Here is a 14,632-nt window from a genome sequence, read left to right as displayed (position 1 = left end):
GAATTACTTTTTAAAATGCAGAGACAAGATGATGTGCTGACTGAAACTATATATCTCTTGTCGCTCCTCGTCTGTCCATCTAGTGTGTAAGGAGGCCAAGGCGGACCTGGCGTTCCTGGTCGACGGTTCCTGGTCCATCGGAGACGACAACTTCATGAAGATCACGCGTTTCCTCTACAGCACTGTGGGATCACTGGATCTGATTGGACCAGACGGCACTCAGGTCAGTCATCCACACAGAGGTCATTTCATCTTGGGGAGAATGTCTACTCTCAGAGGAAGAAACATAATGAAACAGTAATGATTGAGTTTTCCTCGTATGCTTGTACCATACCTCTATTTTCCTGAATGCATCATTACACAGGGACACATTTCTGAATTTAAAATGTTTGAATGCCGTCTGGACCAGCTTGGTCTGAATAATGTTGCAGTCAGTCTCCTTGGCGTGCTGGTATTTACATTTATGACTGCTGGTGGTTCTTGTGTCTAGTTTTAATGTCTGTGTCTAGTAAAAATTACAGCCAGTTTGTACAGTATCATAAGTTAACCAACAGAAATACAACTGTGCCCAAGGCTTTTAATTTTTGTTCTCTCGCTTTGTAATTTATGCTCTTTGTTACAGCGTTTTCTTTCTGAAAAATGCATGCTCGTGGGAAATGGAATGTAAAGCAGATGCTGGGGATCGAGCCAAATGTAGCCACACAGAAAACCATAAAAATGACAAAATAAAGAAATTACGTGTCTTAGCAGAACCTTGTGGGTAAATAACATATTCACAACACAGAGAACGTTGTGAAAAATCTATTTTTGTTCGTTTTCAAATGTATTATAAGAACAATGTATTAATCCCCCAAATGTATTCTGCAGGCAGGTGTTCGTAATCTCTCTGCTCATTGTGTTGTGCCAGCACAGCACAGTGTCAAACACACCATAAAATTCACATATATGCAACAACTCATTGCCCCCCAACTCTTCCACTCCATCCAGCTACCTCATCCTCTGCTCCTCATCTTCTATAAATTGCAAGCCATTTCACCTTCCACCATTTTGCAAGAGAGAAAGAAAGACTTTCATTCGGTCGATAATGGAATAATAGGTACAGGATGCTGTACATCCAGAATGAAAGGATGACGAGTGATGTAACATCACGGCTGCAGTTTGCTTTCTGTAACCTGCTTGCTGTTCCTCCTTTGCTTTCTTCGTTTTGCTTTCATTGTTATTTTCTTACATTTCAGACAGGAATAAAAATTATGGACCGAACAATGAGTTTACTCTTGGCTTTTTGACCCACGTAGGCTTGGCTCCTCTATTTTTTGAAGAAGAAGATGCTGTTGGCATTAATTGATTGTGGAGGAGAATTTGAAAATATCTCGTTGGCCTCCTCCTGGCAAATCAGCATGGCGACAGCCCTTTGTGTATGAAACAAATTTGAGTTAGGTAAAACTTTAAATCCCGACTTTTTCTTTAAAGTTGCAGCACAGCACTTAATTAACATGGCTCCTTTGCTGTTGTGTTCTGTGCCAGAAAACATAACTTTTCTGGCAGGAATGGTGGTCTTAAGTCTAGATGCATTAAAAACTGGAAAGAAGAGCAGATGCTTCAAGCACTGACTAATACCATCAACTTGACTCTTAGTATAAAATGCACTGTGGACTATGTTTCTCGTGAATCAGTTCCATCAGAAGGGATGTAAGGCTGTTGCCTGCATGCCCTCCCCCCAACCACCAACACCGTGTCAGCGGAGCTCAGCTGGTTCATTTGTCACACTGTGGAGGTGCTTGCTGAACCTTTTTCTTCTTATTTTTTGTACTGTCTGTTCTTAAGCAGTTTGCTACCTTTGCTGTGCCCCATAACCCCTTGGCAGTAGGCTACCAAGAGCAAAACACTGGCTGTAATGTGAGAGAGTTGGCCACACAGTAAAGAGAAAGTTGGCTGGTAAACGCAGGCTGCCCTGAGCCAACAACAGCACTATTAGCAGTCTGGAGGTAATGATAGTTGCTCGCCCCTCTCAGTGTATTCCAATTAGATTGATTATAGCTCTGATTTGGGAGTTAGGATATATGTATTTCAGTGAATTTTCACCTAGAGACTAAAAGCACAAAATAAGGCTGTAATTTTTCAGTTTGACGTCATGAACTTTTACGTCGTGTGTTCATTGTGAAAATTAGTAAGACCACCAGAAATTGACCGAGGGACAAAAGGTGAAAACTGTGACTTATTACTGCATTCACTCATTAAATCTTAATGTTAAACTTTAAAGACATCACATTTTCCCTTTTTTTGTGTCAAGTACAGTTTAATTTTTACAGTATTCACTGTGTGGGACTGTTTCAGTGCACCCAGTTTATGTAATGACAATGTTTCCTTTAGCAAAGGCAGCACCTGTTTAATACTGTCATTGCTGTTCAGAATAAATGCAGAAATTGTAGGTGATAATGGGGTAATTATTAGGGATTTGGACCCTGTGCACAAGCATTTGACTTCATTATACTCACATAATAGCCACATGGGTTGCTTGAGCAGTTTGGCTTCTCAGTTTTCACATTCGAATAAGCAAAAACAAACCTTCCATTTTTGCTTGAACTATTCCTTTAAGGCAAGGTTTAAAAACACCAGGAGTCCAGAGTACAGGTATATTTGAACTTTGTGTAATTTGATTTAACGTTTGATGTGAACTTACTTAACTTGTCTGTCTGCCTGTCTGGCTGTCTGTCTGTTTCTGCCTCTATGCAGGTGGCCATTGCTCAGTTCAGCGACGATGCTCGGACAGAATTCCATCTGAGTTCCCATGGCAACAAGGAAGCGCTGCTGGAAGCAATTCAGAGGATCAGATACAAAGGAGGAAACACCAAGACAGGTCTGAACAGTGTAGGAGTGTATTAATTCGGATGTCAGCTTAACAACATAGTCAGAATTTATTTCAGCTTGTTGAAAAACCAATTTTGGTCCATTAAAGAAACAGTTCACCCAAAAATTTAAATTCTCTCATTATCTATTAAGTCCCATACTGATGAAAAGTTGGGCGAAGCTTCTTAGTCCACAAAACATTTCTGGAGCTTCACAGCAAAGCAGCATTGTAACATTCTCCAAACAACCAAAGAAGCTGACATTTTAAATCGTATAAAAAAAGCAACCCAAAAAGAATAACATTCATTCAGTGTAATCCAGGTACTTAAAAGACTTCACATCCATGATGACTTGAGATTGAAGGTTCATTCTTAAAGGACAACTCCATCCTCACTCTATTTCTGGTTTTAAAATGTAAACTCACACTCAGCCATCAGGGAAAAGCGGTGACGCAGGTCACAGTACTGATTCCCTGCCTTCCCTCAATCTACACGTACACATAAGTGTAAACATGCAGAGTGATTTAAGAGTTAGCTTGGAAGATTTGGAGGTGGATTTTTTTATTGTGCATTTCATTATTAAAACTTAATGTTAGGATTTGTTGTTGCTCTTTGTCAACTTTGTCTCCACTCTAAGGTTAAGTGTCTGCTTAGAATAATTGTGCTTGAGCTTTCCTATCAGCTCCTGTGCTGATCGCACTATCATCTCCCTACTTATTCCTTCCTCCCCCTCCTTCCTGTCCTCTTTATCTTCTTTCCTCCTCTCCATCTCCTGTACTCTCCTGCCAACCCCCTACTGTCCTATCCTCTTCCACTTTGCTACCTCTTTGCTTGTCTTTAAAGCTTCCTCTCCTCCCTCTTCTTTGATTTCCTTCTTTTCTTTCCTCCTTTCTTCTGCATTTTTCATAATTTTCTCATATCTCGAGCTCTTCCAGTTCTCTCTTCTTATTCATCCTTCCTTATTTCCCAAGCAATTTATTTTGCCCACCTTTCTTTTGTGTGTTTCCCTCTAACCTTTGATACGACTACATCTACTGTACTGTCTTACAGTTTAATAGATGGAAACAGGTGGACGTTTAGCTGATGGGGCAGTGTGTGTGTGCATGTGTGTGTCTTCAGCAAACAGAGAATAAACCATGAAATTTCATCTTCTCCACACAAAGAGAAAGAGGAGGCAGCTCTCACAAGGTTAGGCAAATGCTGACAGACTCACAGTTTCTGTCTCCCTCTCCCCTTATCTCTCTGTCTCTCTCCCACACACATACAGTACACACATACAGTACACACATACAGTACACACATACAGTACACACATACAGTGCCTGCACATGCACAAGCTCATTGTAGAATTAATCTTCTTCAGCAGCTCAAACATAATTCCTCTTCTTCAGGCTGCCCTTATTTCCACCAGAGAAACCTACATTCACGTTCTTGGATTATATTTTAGTTTATATGATATACTATATGTCCTTTATTTGTCTTTTTTCCTTTCTTTTTTTTTTTTTTACAAGAAGTAAAATGTACTGTATTTATTTATTTTCAAGTCAGTCTATTCACTGATACTTCAGACAAAAGTGAAAGTTACATTTTTCATGCTTTAATTTGCATATTTCCCCCTTCTTTATGCATCATGATGCTAAATATACAAACACTATACCATACAATCATACACATACTGAGCTGTGCACTGGAGACTGTGCCTAAACCTCCTTACTTACATCTTACTCCTTCAGTCCATAGATCAGTAGTTTCTCTTTCAGGACTGAAGCTTACATTACAACCCTAAAGGTTTTATTGTTGTTGTTGTTCGCTCTCCAAACCCAAACTATTCCATTTTTTCATTCTTAAACCTCAAATTCTCCTCAGACACCCCATCAGGGCCCCTCGCAGTGTCTAAATCCCCCAAAGCCTTCAAAGAAGGGTTCGTTGCTTTCTGCTCCTTTAACCCTGAGCTCTTGGCAGATACAACTGTGTGGATTCAATTGTTATCCAACAAGAAACCCCACAGCCTTAATGCCATTTTTATGCTTTTACTCTAAATAGCTAGGTTACTTTATATCCTCTTTCCTATAACCCACGGGCCAAGAAAACACAGCTGAAAAGGCATTTTAAGAGGTAATCAGAAGTAAGCATAGATCCACAGGAAATTTACAAAGCTCAGATCAGTTCCAGAGAGGATTTTATTTTGACAGGTAGATTTTGTTTCTTAATCATGTTGAGCACTTCCGATGAGTGTTGTTTAAGCCTGCTCACTTTACGAAGCAACCTGCATCACATTTGCCCACAACACCATCCACAGGTTTGGTCTCAGCATTGTTAGCGACACAACAGAGGTTAGATTTGGTGAACATCCAAGACTAACTTTAAACTTCATGCGTCCCTGTAACTTTAAAGCACCATATGTAATCACCTGAAACCCTGAAGACTTGCTCCTGTGCTCGAGCCTGTTGCTGTTTTCATTCCGTACAACATTATCCATTAATTTTGACATTTCACAGGGTTCTGAGATTGAAATTTAAATTATATTTTGATATACTGGTATTCATCCATTTTATGTTTACTCCTGCTAGCAACCTGACTGCTTGCCTACAAATGTCAGGAGCCAATAGATAGCAAGCAGGTTTTATTTTTAATTTACATGGCTTATTAGTGTGCAACCTGTTACTTAGACTGTGGTTGGTAAAAAAGTCCTGATGTCCCTTCTCATTTTTGGTAGCATCATGGATGATATCTACAAGGTACAAAATATGTTAGTATAGACGAAATCATGTCACGTGTGCTGCGCAGTGCAGGCAATAGAAGAAAGGGAAAAAGTTATCAGATTTTTTTTTGTGTTGTTCTTTTGCCCATCAAATTTTCTCATTATTTGATTCTTTCAACCCCCTCCGAGTTGCTATCTTAGCATGCCTAAATTGGTCGGCTTGGAGATATAGCCTCTGAGAGGGTCTATCAGATTTATCTAATATGACTTCACCCTGAAGATACAGATGCAATAAAGTTTGCTCAGATATCGATAGGAACAATTCTGCCCTCCCAAGGTATCATCGGGGTTCAAGGAGAGGGGGACAGCTACCTCTGAGCTGGCTTCTAGTCACAAGCCTTTCCTCTATATCCATTTTAAAAACAGCATATAAAAAATTTCTCTCCCTTTTTTTTTTCTTTACTAGCCTCACATATGAGTTTGAGGGAAGAGCATGTTGAGGTTTCTGGGTGTTGAAGAAGCTGATGTTCTGGGATTTGGCTTTTCGCTATGCATTTATTCATTAAGGTATTAGTGAGCCTCTGAGTGGCTTGGTGAATGATTGATTTAACGTTGCTGCAGCTGGAATAGTCTTTATGCCTAAACATATGTTGTAGTGTGCATATATACAGTATGAGTGAGTGTGTATGTGTCTTTTGAGATTGATTTTCATGTTCTATGTGTCTAATTAATGCTAATTCTTCACTCTGCTCGTACAGTATACTCACACTGAGGAATTGTGTCTTGCTCTGACTTTTCAAAGATCAGAGGATTTTGTAGCTCTTGCTGTTCATAATAACCTTAGTATTACAGTCTCTTTATGGTCATGCAGATTTCACCTGCAGTCAAAGAACAGAAAGAGAAAAAGCCTCCCTTTGTTCTTTTATTTCACCAAGGCTCTGGACACTAAAACAGGCGGATAATTTTAATGTTTTGCTCTCTCTCTCATTGTTTCCCTTCTTAAGTTACAGCAAGAAAACTGGCAAACTGTTGCCAGATGGGAGACTAAATCCAAACTGACAAGGATGCCTTCACACACACAAAGTGATGGATTGCTGATTGATGATGGGCTTCTGAACCTGAGATCCACTGACATGTTTCTGTTTCCTTTTTTCTCACCCTCTTGTCATTCCTTTCTTTTCCGCCTTTCCCCTGCCACTCTCCCTGTGCCCTCTCACTGGTCCTCCATTGTCCCGCCCAGACCCGTCTCTCTCTAGACCCTCCTCTCCTTCCCTCTGCCTGCTCTGCTCTGTCCTGTGTCTCACTTCATGCCTGGCTACCTGCTGTAATTCCAGTCTTTCCCAGCGTGAGCAGAAGACAGTGCAGAAACAGATGTATCACTGGCAGATATCTGACAACACAACACTTTACAGGCCAAGCACTCTTATCATTTGTCATTACTGACAGCTCAGTGGGAAAAAAAAAAAACAAAAAAACAGAAGGAGGCAGTGGGGATGTGGTCTGAGGGTTTTCGTTCTGGTCAGAAATTGGGAGAGAGACACAATAGACTTAGAGAGCTATGTATACCACACAATGCAAGTGTTTGGCCAGCTTAAAGGACCATTTACTGCTTCCTCTGGTTCCCTGACACTCAGCACCACTCTCAAGATCTCAGACACAGGAGAGGGAGTTGAGAGAATTAATGGCAGTGATTGTCCATTTAATTATGAAAAGGTCAACTGGAGAGGAGTATGAGCTTTATGAAGTATTAATGCAGCTCATGATGGACAGTATGCAAAAATTGGCATTAAATAGACATTACCTACCTGTGTGGTGATGATCAGGGGACTTTGCTCATTGGGTTGCACACACGTTGTTGCCTACAGTATGTGTGAAGTCTTTAACAGTTTAGATCAGCCGTGAAGGACACACTGCAGGTCATTTCCTCCTGTAATCTAATCTACTATACCTTGTACTTTCACTCATCAGCAGCGGAGAGAACGGTCTGGATGCAAATAAATCAGTAGAAATATAATGAAAATACAGTTGAGTTAATTGAGCATAATCCTTTTGATTTCACCTTGCTGATGAACTGACTGCCTTGAAGTTTACCTTACCAGACCTCAAATATTTTTTGAAGGCCTTGAATATGTACATTGAAACCCCAGTCGTTGCTTTGTGGGCGGGTCTTGAGACTTTTCAAAGCTGTCTAGACATATTTGACTGACAGATTAAGTCTGTTGGTGGGTGACCTGCTCATTGTCAAAAATTCCTCTAATTTTAACTTTTTGACAGACTGTACCTTAACATTTCCTGGTTAGTTTGTTTCGTCTTTTAGTGTTTGGGTCTCATTGAAATACATCAGACTTGGTCTATTTTCTGTTTTTATGTCAGTGGAAAAATAAAGAATACTTTTAAAAAAAAAAAAAAAAATTGCACGTAGATTTTAAACCAATTTACAAATAACAAATTAAATTGTAGCAAAGGTCACACACATTTACATCCAAGCTGGAAATGGAAAATTCTTGTATAGTTGCTGATGATGACCATGCTGGTGGTTTTGCATTTGTAGCCTATTTGCTATAAATGTATCTGTTATGTCATTGCTGGCCGTGTTCCCTCACATACTGTACTTTCTCTCTCTTTTTTTGTGTTATAGTTTTCTTTCCTTCTTGCAGAGATTTGAAAATAGCTTGACTAAGCTAATCATAGTTCGCATCTTTTCTTTCACAGAGTTGTTATACTTCAGTCAGAGACACTTATGTGAAGGAAATGATCATTTATGTCAAATGTTTATACAGTAAGACTTGACAGAAAAGGCTCTGCTGTTTGAGGGAGATCTCAAATAATCCTAGCAGCAACAACGATTCTGCTGAGAGAGCTAATCCTCCTGTAAAAAAACACGCACTGACATTAAATCTTAGTTAAATCACCTGTGCAAATTATCACACGAGGAGCTGTGTCAGCAAATGATGTTGGCCTGAGCGTATTCAGGAGAGGAGCAGTGATAAGTGTCTCCATGTGTTGCAGTCCATGAATATAAGTCCACGTTACTTGTGATACATCAAAGTTAAAGACGGCTGTGGTCGCATGCTTGCTTCATGCTGTGCTACGCTTCATTTATGCAACAGAAAGTGGTAAAAGTACGACCTCTAAACCTTTGTGATTTCTTTTCTTTTCTTCTGTCAGGTCGGGCCATCAAACATGTGAGAGAGTCTATTTTCACCCCAGAGGCAGGAGCTAGAAGGGGTGTTCCTAAGGTTCTGGTTGTTCTCACTGATGGACGTTCACAAGATGATGTCAACAAAGTGTCCAAGGAGATGCAGATGGACGGTGGGCATTTTGAATTATAATTTATTGACCCCGTCTGTATAGTATGTAATTCATTGGCACTGATAAGGCAGGTTGTGTGTGTCGGTACATAACAGATGGAGTCCCATTCCCCCTCTCAATTCTTGGATGTTTTATGAACTGTATGTCACATTTTACTGTTTCAGGATATCAAACTCTTCAACCTTGGTTTGAAACCCATAACTCCAACAATGTGTTACAATACCCCACTTAATCCTTTCCATTGACTTTAAAACTTGTAATGAATTATCTTCCTAAATTCCATTTTCAGGCTATATCATCTTTGCCATTGGCTTTGCGGACGCAGACTACGGGGAGCTGGTGAACATAGCCAGTAAGCCCAGTGACAGACACGTCTTCTTTGTGGATGATTTGGATGCCGTGAAGAAAATAGAAGAGCAGCTTATTACTTTCGTCTGTGAGGCTGCCACTGCCAGTGAGTAACACCACCCTGTGTTTAATACAGAGAGAGAGAGAGCAAGAGACTGGGAGTGAGAAGTTCACAAAAGTCAGACAGGGATGCAGACGGTGAAAGGGGGCAGAAAGAAAGAAGATTGAGAAATGACTTTTGCTGTCCGACAGACACCAAGAATGGCAGAAGAATTAAAACTACTGAGGATGAACTTACAGATGTCTTTCTGTCTTTCAGCTTGTCCATCTATTCTGATGAGTGGTAACACAATGGCAGGTAAGAGGTGTAATTTAGAGGAATAGATAACACACAAAAGTAACACTGGTCCATCCACTGTACCCGACCAGTATACAAAGCCAATGATGGTGATGATATTCCCATCGTGATGACGATAGTGTTGATTTGTCTCTTGCAGGTTTCCGTATGATGGAGAAGTTTGGCCTCGTAGAGAAGGAGTACAGCACCATACCTGGAGTTTCTCTGGAGCCTGGTTCATTCAACAGCTTCCCTTGTTACAGATTACACCGTGATGCCATGGTGTCTCAGCCCACCAAGTGAGTACGGACATCCACACGATGGAGGTGAAATCTGAAAACACAGCTTAGAGTGCAAGATAAAATGACTTCTGTTAACAAAAGCCATCTGGTAATAAATTGTATTTGCATGGGTTCCTGTGATTAAACCTCATGGTCTTCAAATTGCTTAATATTAAGGAAAATATTATAGTATTATAATTGATAATTATTAATCATTTGTCAGTCAATAGTTATGTTCTGTTATGGGCAAAAACACAATTTAACTGTCCTCATTGCCTTTGTGTTGTCAGAAAACGGCTAATAAATACAATTTAACCAATGCTAACAGTCATCTTTCTCGGACAGCATGAGCATGAATACAGATCGACTTGTGCTCGGCTTCAGTGGCATATGAAAAATAAGTGATAAATGACAGAGTGGGAGGTGGCAATTTTCTCTTGCAAGGGACACGAGAGGGCAAATTGCAAGTACACAAGGTTATAAATGATTTACAAAAGAATCATCACCACAAACAGACACATTAATTAATGAAGAAATAAATATCTTCATGTTAACAAGCTCCTGTGAGTATCTCTAAGTTGTGATGTGTAAATTGCTCCATTTGTATCATGCATAGTACCAAAAAGCTGTCAGTCACCATTTATTATTTAAATATAGTACAATCTGTTGAATCTGGCTCACTTTTTAACCTTAAGAGTTATTTTCATCCTACTCCACTGTTTATCCGTCTTTGTTTGCTTACTAAGTGATTCCCCCTTCCTCTCCTGGACGTGGGGAGTGGTCACTGTCAGGGTGCACCGGGACACAAACACCAGAAGACTTTGAATTATCAGCCCACAGTTCACACAGGGACCTACAACCGTTTAACAGTGCAGCCAATGAAAACTTTCTGCTTTATAGTAAACCACTGGGGAACTGACATGAGAGCTAAACTCTGGATTATATATTGTAGGACAGGAGGGTGCGAGCCCCTCACAACACCTGGCCTGCGTTACACTTGCTATCCTTCACTGAGCGCTTGCTTGCTCCCATTGCAACAACAACCACACACTGTGACTGTGAAGACTGCAGAATGTGAGCCTGTTATTGCTGCTGTTAAAATAACATAAAGGGAAGACAGATGACACACCTTTAACTAATAAAAAACAATGTTAATACTTAAAGAGAATGCAGTTTTTACAAATCATGGATTTCCTGCAATAAAAAGAAATTTGCTGAAAGTGCTGAGCAGAAGCAGATCATTGCAGTAATGTATTAAACATGCATTTTCCACTAATCCCTACAATTCCCTCTGCCAATTAGCGCAAAAAAGCAAACTGACAATTTGTTCTGACTTAAAGCCTTAAAACTAAATTATAAAATGTGTTTCTGAAATAACCTCAACCTGTAAAAACTGCAATTCCAGTGTCACAAATTAAAGTTGTAACAGCATTTCACCACAAATGGTTGGTTCTGCAGTATATGCACAAAGCAAAACACATACTGGAGATACCTGCACTGATTAACTTTTCATGCAGACGTACACATTTAATGCATTGTACTTTCTAATGGAGGAGACTGTTTTTGCAGCTATACTGTATAACGAACAATTATCAGTATCGATAATTCAACTTGTCCAAGCTGAACAGAAGTCAGAAGTCAATTATCTGGTTTCCACAGGCAGTGTAGATCCCACTGTTTATCTGTCTGGATTCTGTTTAATGGGCATTTTTATGAGCTGTTTAGAGTCTTGTTTTCATTAGCCCAAGTCCAATCTGTAGTCAATAACAAATCAAAAGATTCAAGATGTGAAGGTCATGCCTTAACATCTTTCAGAATTCATGTATTTCATGTGGGTTGTATATTGTAGATGAAGACCATGCGCACTTGTTATTGACATGTTTTACAGCATTAAGAGATGCTGGAAACAAATTCCTACAAGATGCTTGCAGATGCGAGTTAGAAGCATTCAATTTTAGCACTAGAAATATTCAAGTATAAAAACCAGCATTCAGTGGCATGAACACGTAATGTCTTTCTGTCTGTCATGTTTTTATTTTGTAGCTTTTTCTCTTGGTTTTTACCGTCATACAGCTTTAACGCGAGCTTCCTGTGCTGTGATTGTTCAGTTTGTGAAATGTGACATCCACGAGTGCTCTGAAAAGTTGAAGTCGAAGCCATTTGAACCTGAAGCGCTTGAAGGCAGCTATACCAAAAAAGGCTCGGCTCCAAGATCAAAAAGAGGCTGCCACTCAAAGACCGTGTCAGGCAGCCACAAGCACTCTAAAAGCATTCACAAAAGCTGAAAAGAGACACTGACATTTTGAAAAAGACACCAAGTAGATACATGCCTTTAGGGCACTGCAAAGCTCACTATCTGCTTGTGTGTGTGTGTGTGTGTGTGTGTGTGTACCAGGTACCTTCATCCCGAAGGTTTACCCTCTGACTACACCATTTCTATGATGCTCCGTCTTCTTCCTGAGACCCCGCTGGAGCCCTTTGCATTGTGGGAAATCCTTGACAAAGACAACGAACCACTGGTGGGGCTGATCCTGGACAGTAAGTTTGAATCACTTGTGCTTTTTCTGGATTAACTTTTTTATCTTTTTGACTCACCTGTATGAAAACACGCCACAGTTTGACAACAACAAACAGCAGATGTTGTGCAGCCGTTCCCACAATGTCAGTAGATTTTAGAAGTAAAGCAAGAGGGAAAACATTAGTCACCGCTAGGTAAACTTGCTAATCACTAAGTACAACCAGAGGACAACCAATAATGGATTTTCAAAGGCCATAATACGGTTGGTTTTCAGCAAAAGTTATTACATTTTTGAGTCCATGTGGCCCATGTGGTTCACTACTGTTACAATCCAGATCCTCTAGAGACAAAAGTGTGTGCAGGGCAGGTTTCTATTGTCCCTCACTACACTTGTCTCTTCTCTCTCTTTACCCGACCCAAGACTCTGGAAAGACCTTGACGTTCTTCAACAATGACTACAAGGGAGACTTCCAGACTGTTACCTTTGAAGGAAATGAAATCAAGAGAATCTTCCATGGCAGCTTCCACAAGGTTAGTCTTTAACATATGTGTGCTTATCAAAAAGTTAAGGTATAGTTTCATGCTAATTGTTATTGCTCTCTTCTGTTTCATATTACTAAATTATGGTAATGAAGGTAGCAGGTTTTGAGTTGCTGGTCAGGATATGTTAACAATTTAAAAGAAATAAAATAGCAGTGTGATGTGTGTATGTCCAGGCTGTGCTGCTGGATTGTTAAAGTCTTCGTTGCAGTTTTTAGGTGGTAGCTTTTCAGATAAATATTAAAATCTGCTGCTCTGAAACTCTGCAGAGCGGAAGAGGACAGATGGATCATGAAACTTTGTGACAAGCCGTTAAGAAAGAGACGCAAATAAAGAAAATCCGCTGTGTTGTTTTTTGTTTTGTTTTTTGAAGTCATGGAGCCTGTTGTGTGGTTTTCCATTGGCTCTGGGGCTTTCTTTTCTCCTGACCTGTCAGCACTGCTGAGATGAGTGTGTGTGTGCAGGTGATGATAGTCATCCCTCTTCTGTCACTCTCCACTGCTTTTTCTACACCCATTTTATTTTATTTTTTAAACTAGTGGCGTATGTAAGAGTGGGAGTGAAACTGATGATCCCTCTCTCTTTAAGAAGTGATATGTCATTATTTTTGATATTTATAGACTAAATAGTTTAAAAAATCAGTGAATAAATTAATAATCCTACAGCCATTTTGCCAAACTTCTAATCAAACCACATATATGACATGATCAAATATCAATATCAAAGTGCATTTGATGTTTGCACAATATAGAGAAGTTTTCAATCAGTGCATCTAGAAACACACTTTCTGCCTGTGGTTGTTTCCATGATTTTGTTGCTATTACACGACTCTTTGCTGGTGAGCTCAGGCTAGAGCATGAGATGATATTAGTTTGTCCTCCCGACTGAGTCTCTGACAAAGACATTTCATATTTCCCTTCATCACTGGGATTATAGCCAAATATTTTCTTATGTAAATTACATTGTATCAAATTAGTCCGACTGAATGGAAATGCCAAATTTTGATGACAATCCCCCAATTAAAGGTAATCTTGTGGTCACTTGAGACAAGAAAGTGTTTTGGGGGAAAATAAATTATGGAATAAATAGTGATGCAAATGCATCTACTGAATAAATAATGCCGCTGGTTTGGCCTCAACAGGCCCAATGAAAGGCACATTCACGTTGCAAAACACTTTGGCGTGAGATGTCAACAGCAATAGCTGAAAGAAAATAATCACAACAGCTAGCTGAATAATAATCGATTCTTTTGTCTTTGTGGACATGTTCTTTGAATTAATGTCCCTGTTCAGGAGGTGTATTTACTCCAGCAGGGCTGGTGGAAATGGACATCTGCATGTATTGTTTTGTTACATTTTAAAAGAGTGGTTAAGTGTTTGGAGACAATACTGTTTTTGGCTCTAGAGCTGCTGTTGTCTCCTTTCTATCCTAGAGAACATAAATGGGATAAAGAAAGACAGACAGAGAGTTGGTGGGCTGCAGAAATCCACAGAGTCCCCAAAATGTCAGAGAGTAGCTGTCCATCATTCTCTTTTTCCTTTTGTCTTCTCCTATGTTTTTCGTCTTTGTGTTGGAGAACAAGACAATGCTGAGAGGGGGAACAGATGCAGATGACTGCCTGGCAAGAGGAAGTGTTCATCTCTGTTCAGACAGGATGACAAGTGAATAAGAGAAGTGTCCTTGTGCTCGTGCATGTTTGTGGGTCCATCATAAAGGGATTACCATATGAAGACACCTCATGTGAAAGCA

General features: G+C 39.9%; 1 protein-coding gene across 5 annotated transcripts in view; it reads left to right on the top strand.

The window, feature by feature from the left end:
* The window catches only part of LOC124064424 (collagen alpha-1(XIV) chain-like), a 123,699-nt gene that overhangs the window by 71,910 nt on the left and 37,157 nt on the right, over positions 1–14,632 (top strand). For all 5 annotated transcript variants that reach the window (XM_046398874.1, XM_046398870.1, XM_046398873.1 and 2 more), the window contains 8 exons: positions 84–223; positions 2,734–2,857; positions 8,716–8,859; positions 9,149–9,313; positions 9,527–9,565; positions 9,705–9,843; positions 12,221–12,363; positions 12,765–12,874. In XM_046398874.1, the coding sequence (XP_046254830.1) occupies positions 84–223; positions 2,734–2,857; positions 8,716–8,859; positions 9,149–9,313; positions 9,527–9,565; positions 9,705–9,843; positions 12,221–12,363; positions 12,765–12,874 (1,004 nt within the window). The remainder of the gene's footprint in view (positions 1–83; positions 224–2,733; positions 2,858–8,715; positions 8,860–9,148; positions 9,314–9,526; positions 9,566–9,704; positions 9,844–12,220; positions 12,364–12,764; positions 12,875–14,632) is intronic.

The sequence above is a fragment of the Scatophagus argus genome, chromosome 9, assembly GCF_020382885.2.
Source record: "Scatophagus argus isolate fScaArg1 chromosome 9, fScaArg1.pri, whole genome shotgun sequence".
Classification (NCBI taxonomy): Eukaryota; Metazoa; Chordata; class Actinopteri; family Scatophagidae; genus Scatophagus; species Scatophagus argus.
Note: the sequence above shows the minus strand (reverse complement) of the source record. Positions and strands in the feature narration are given on the sequence as shown.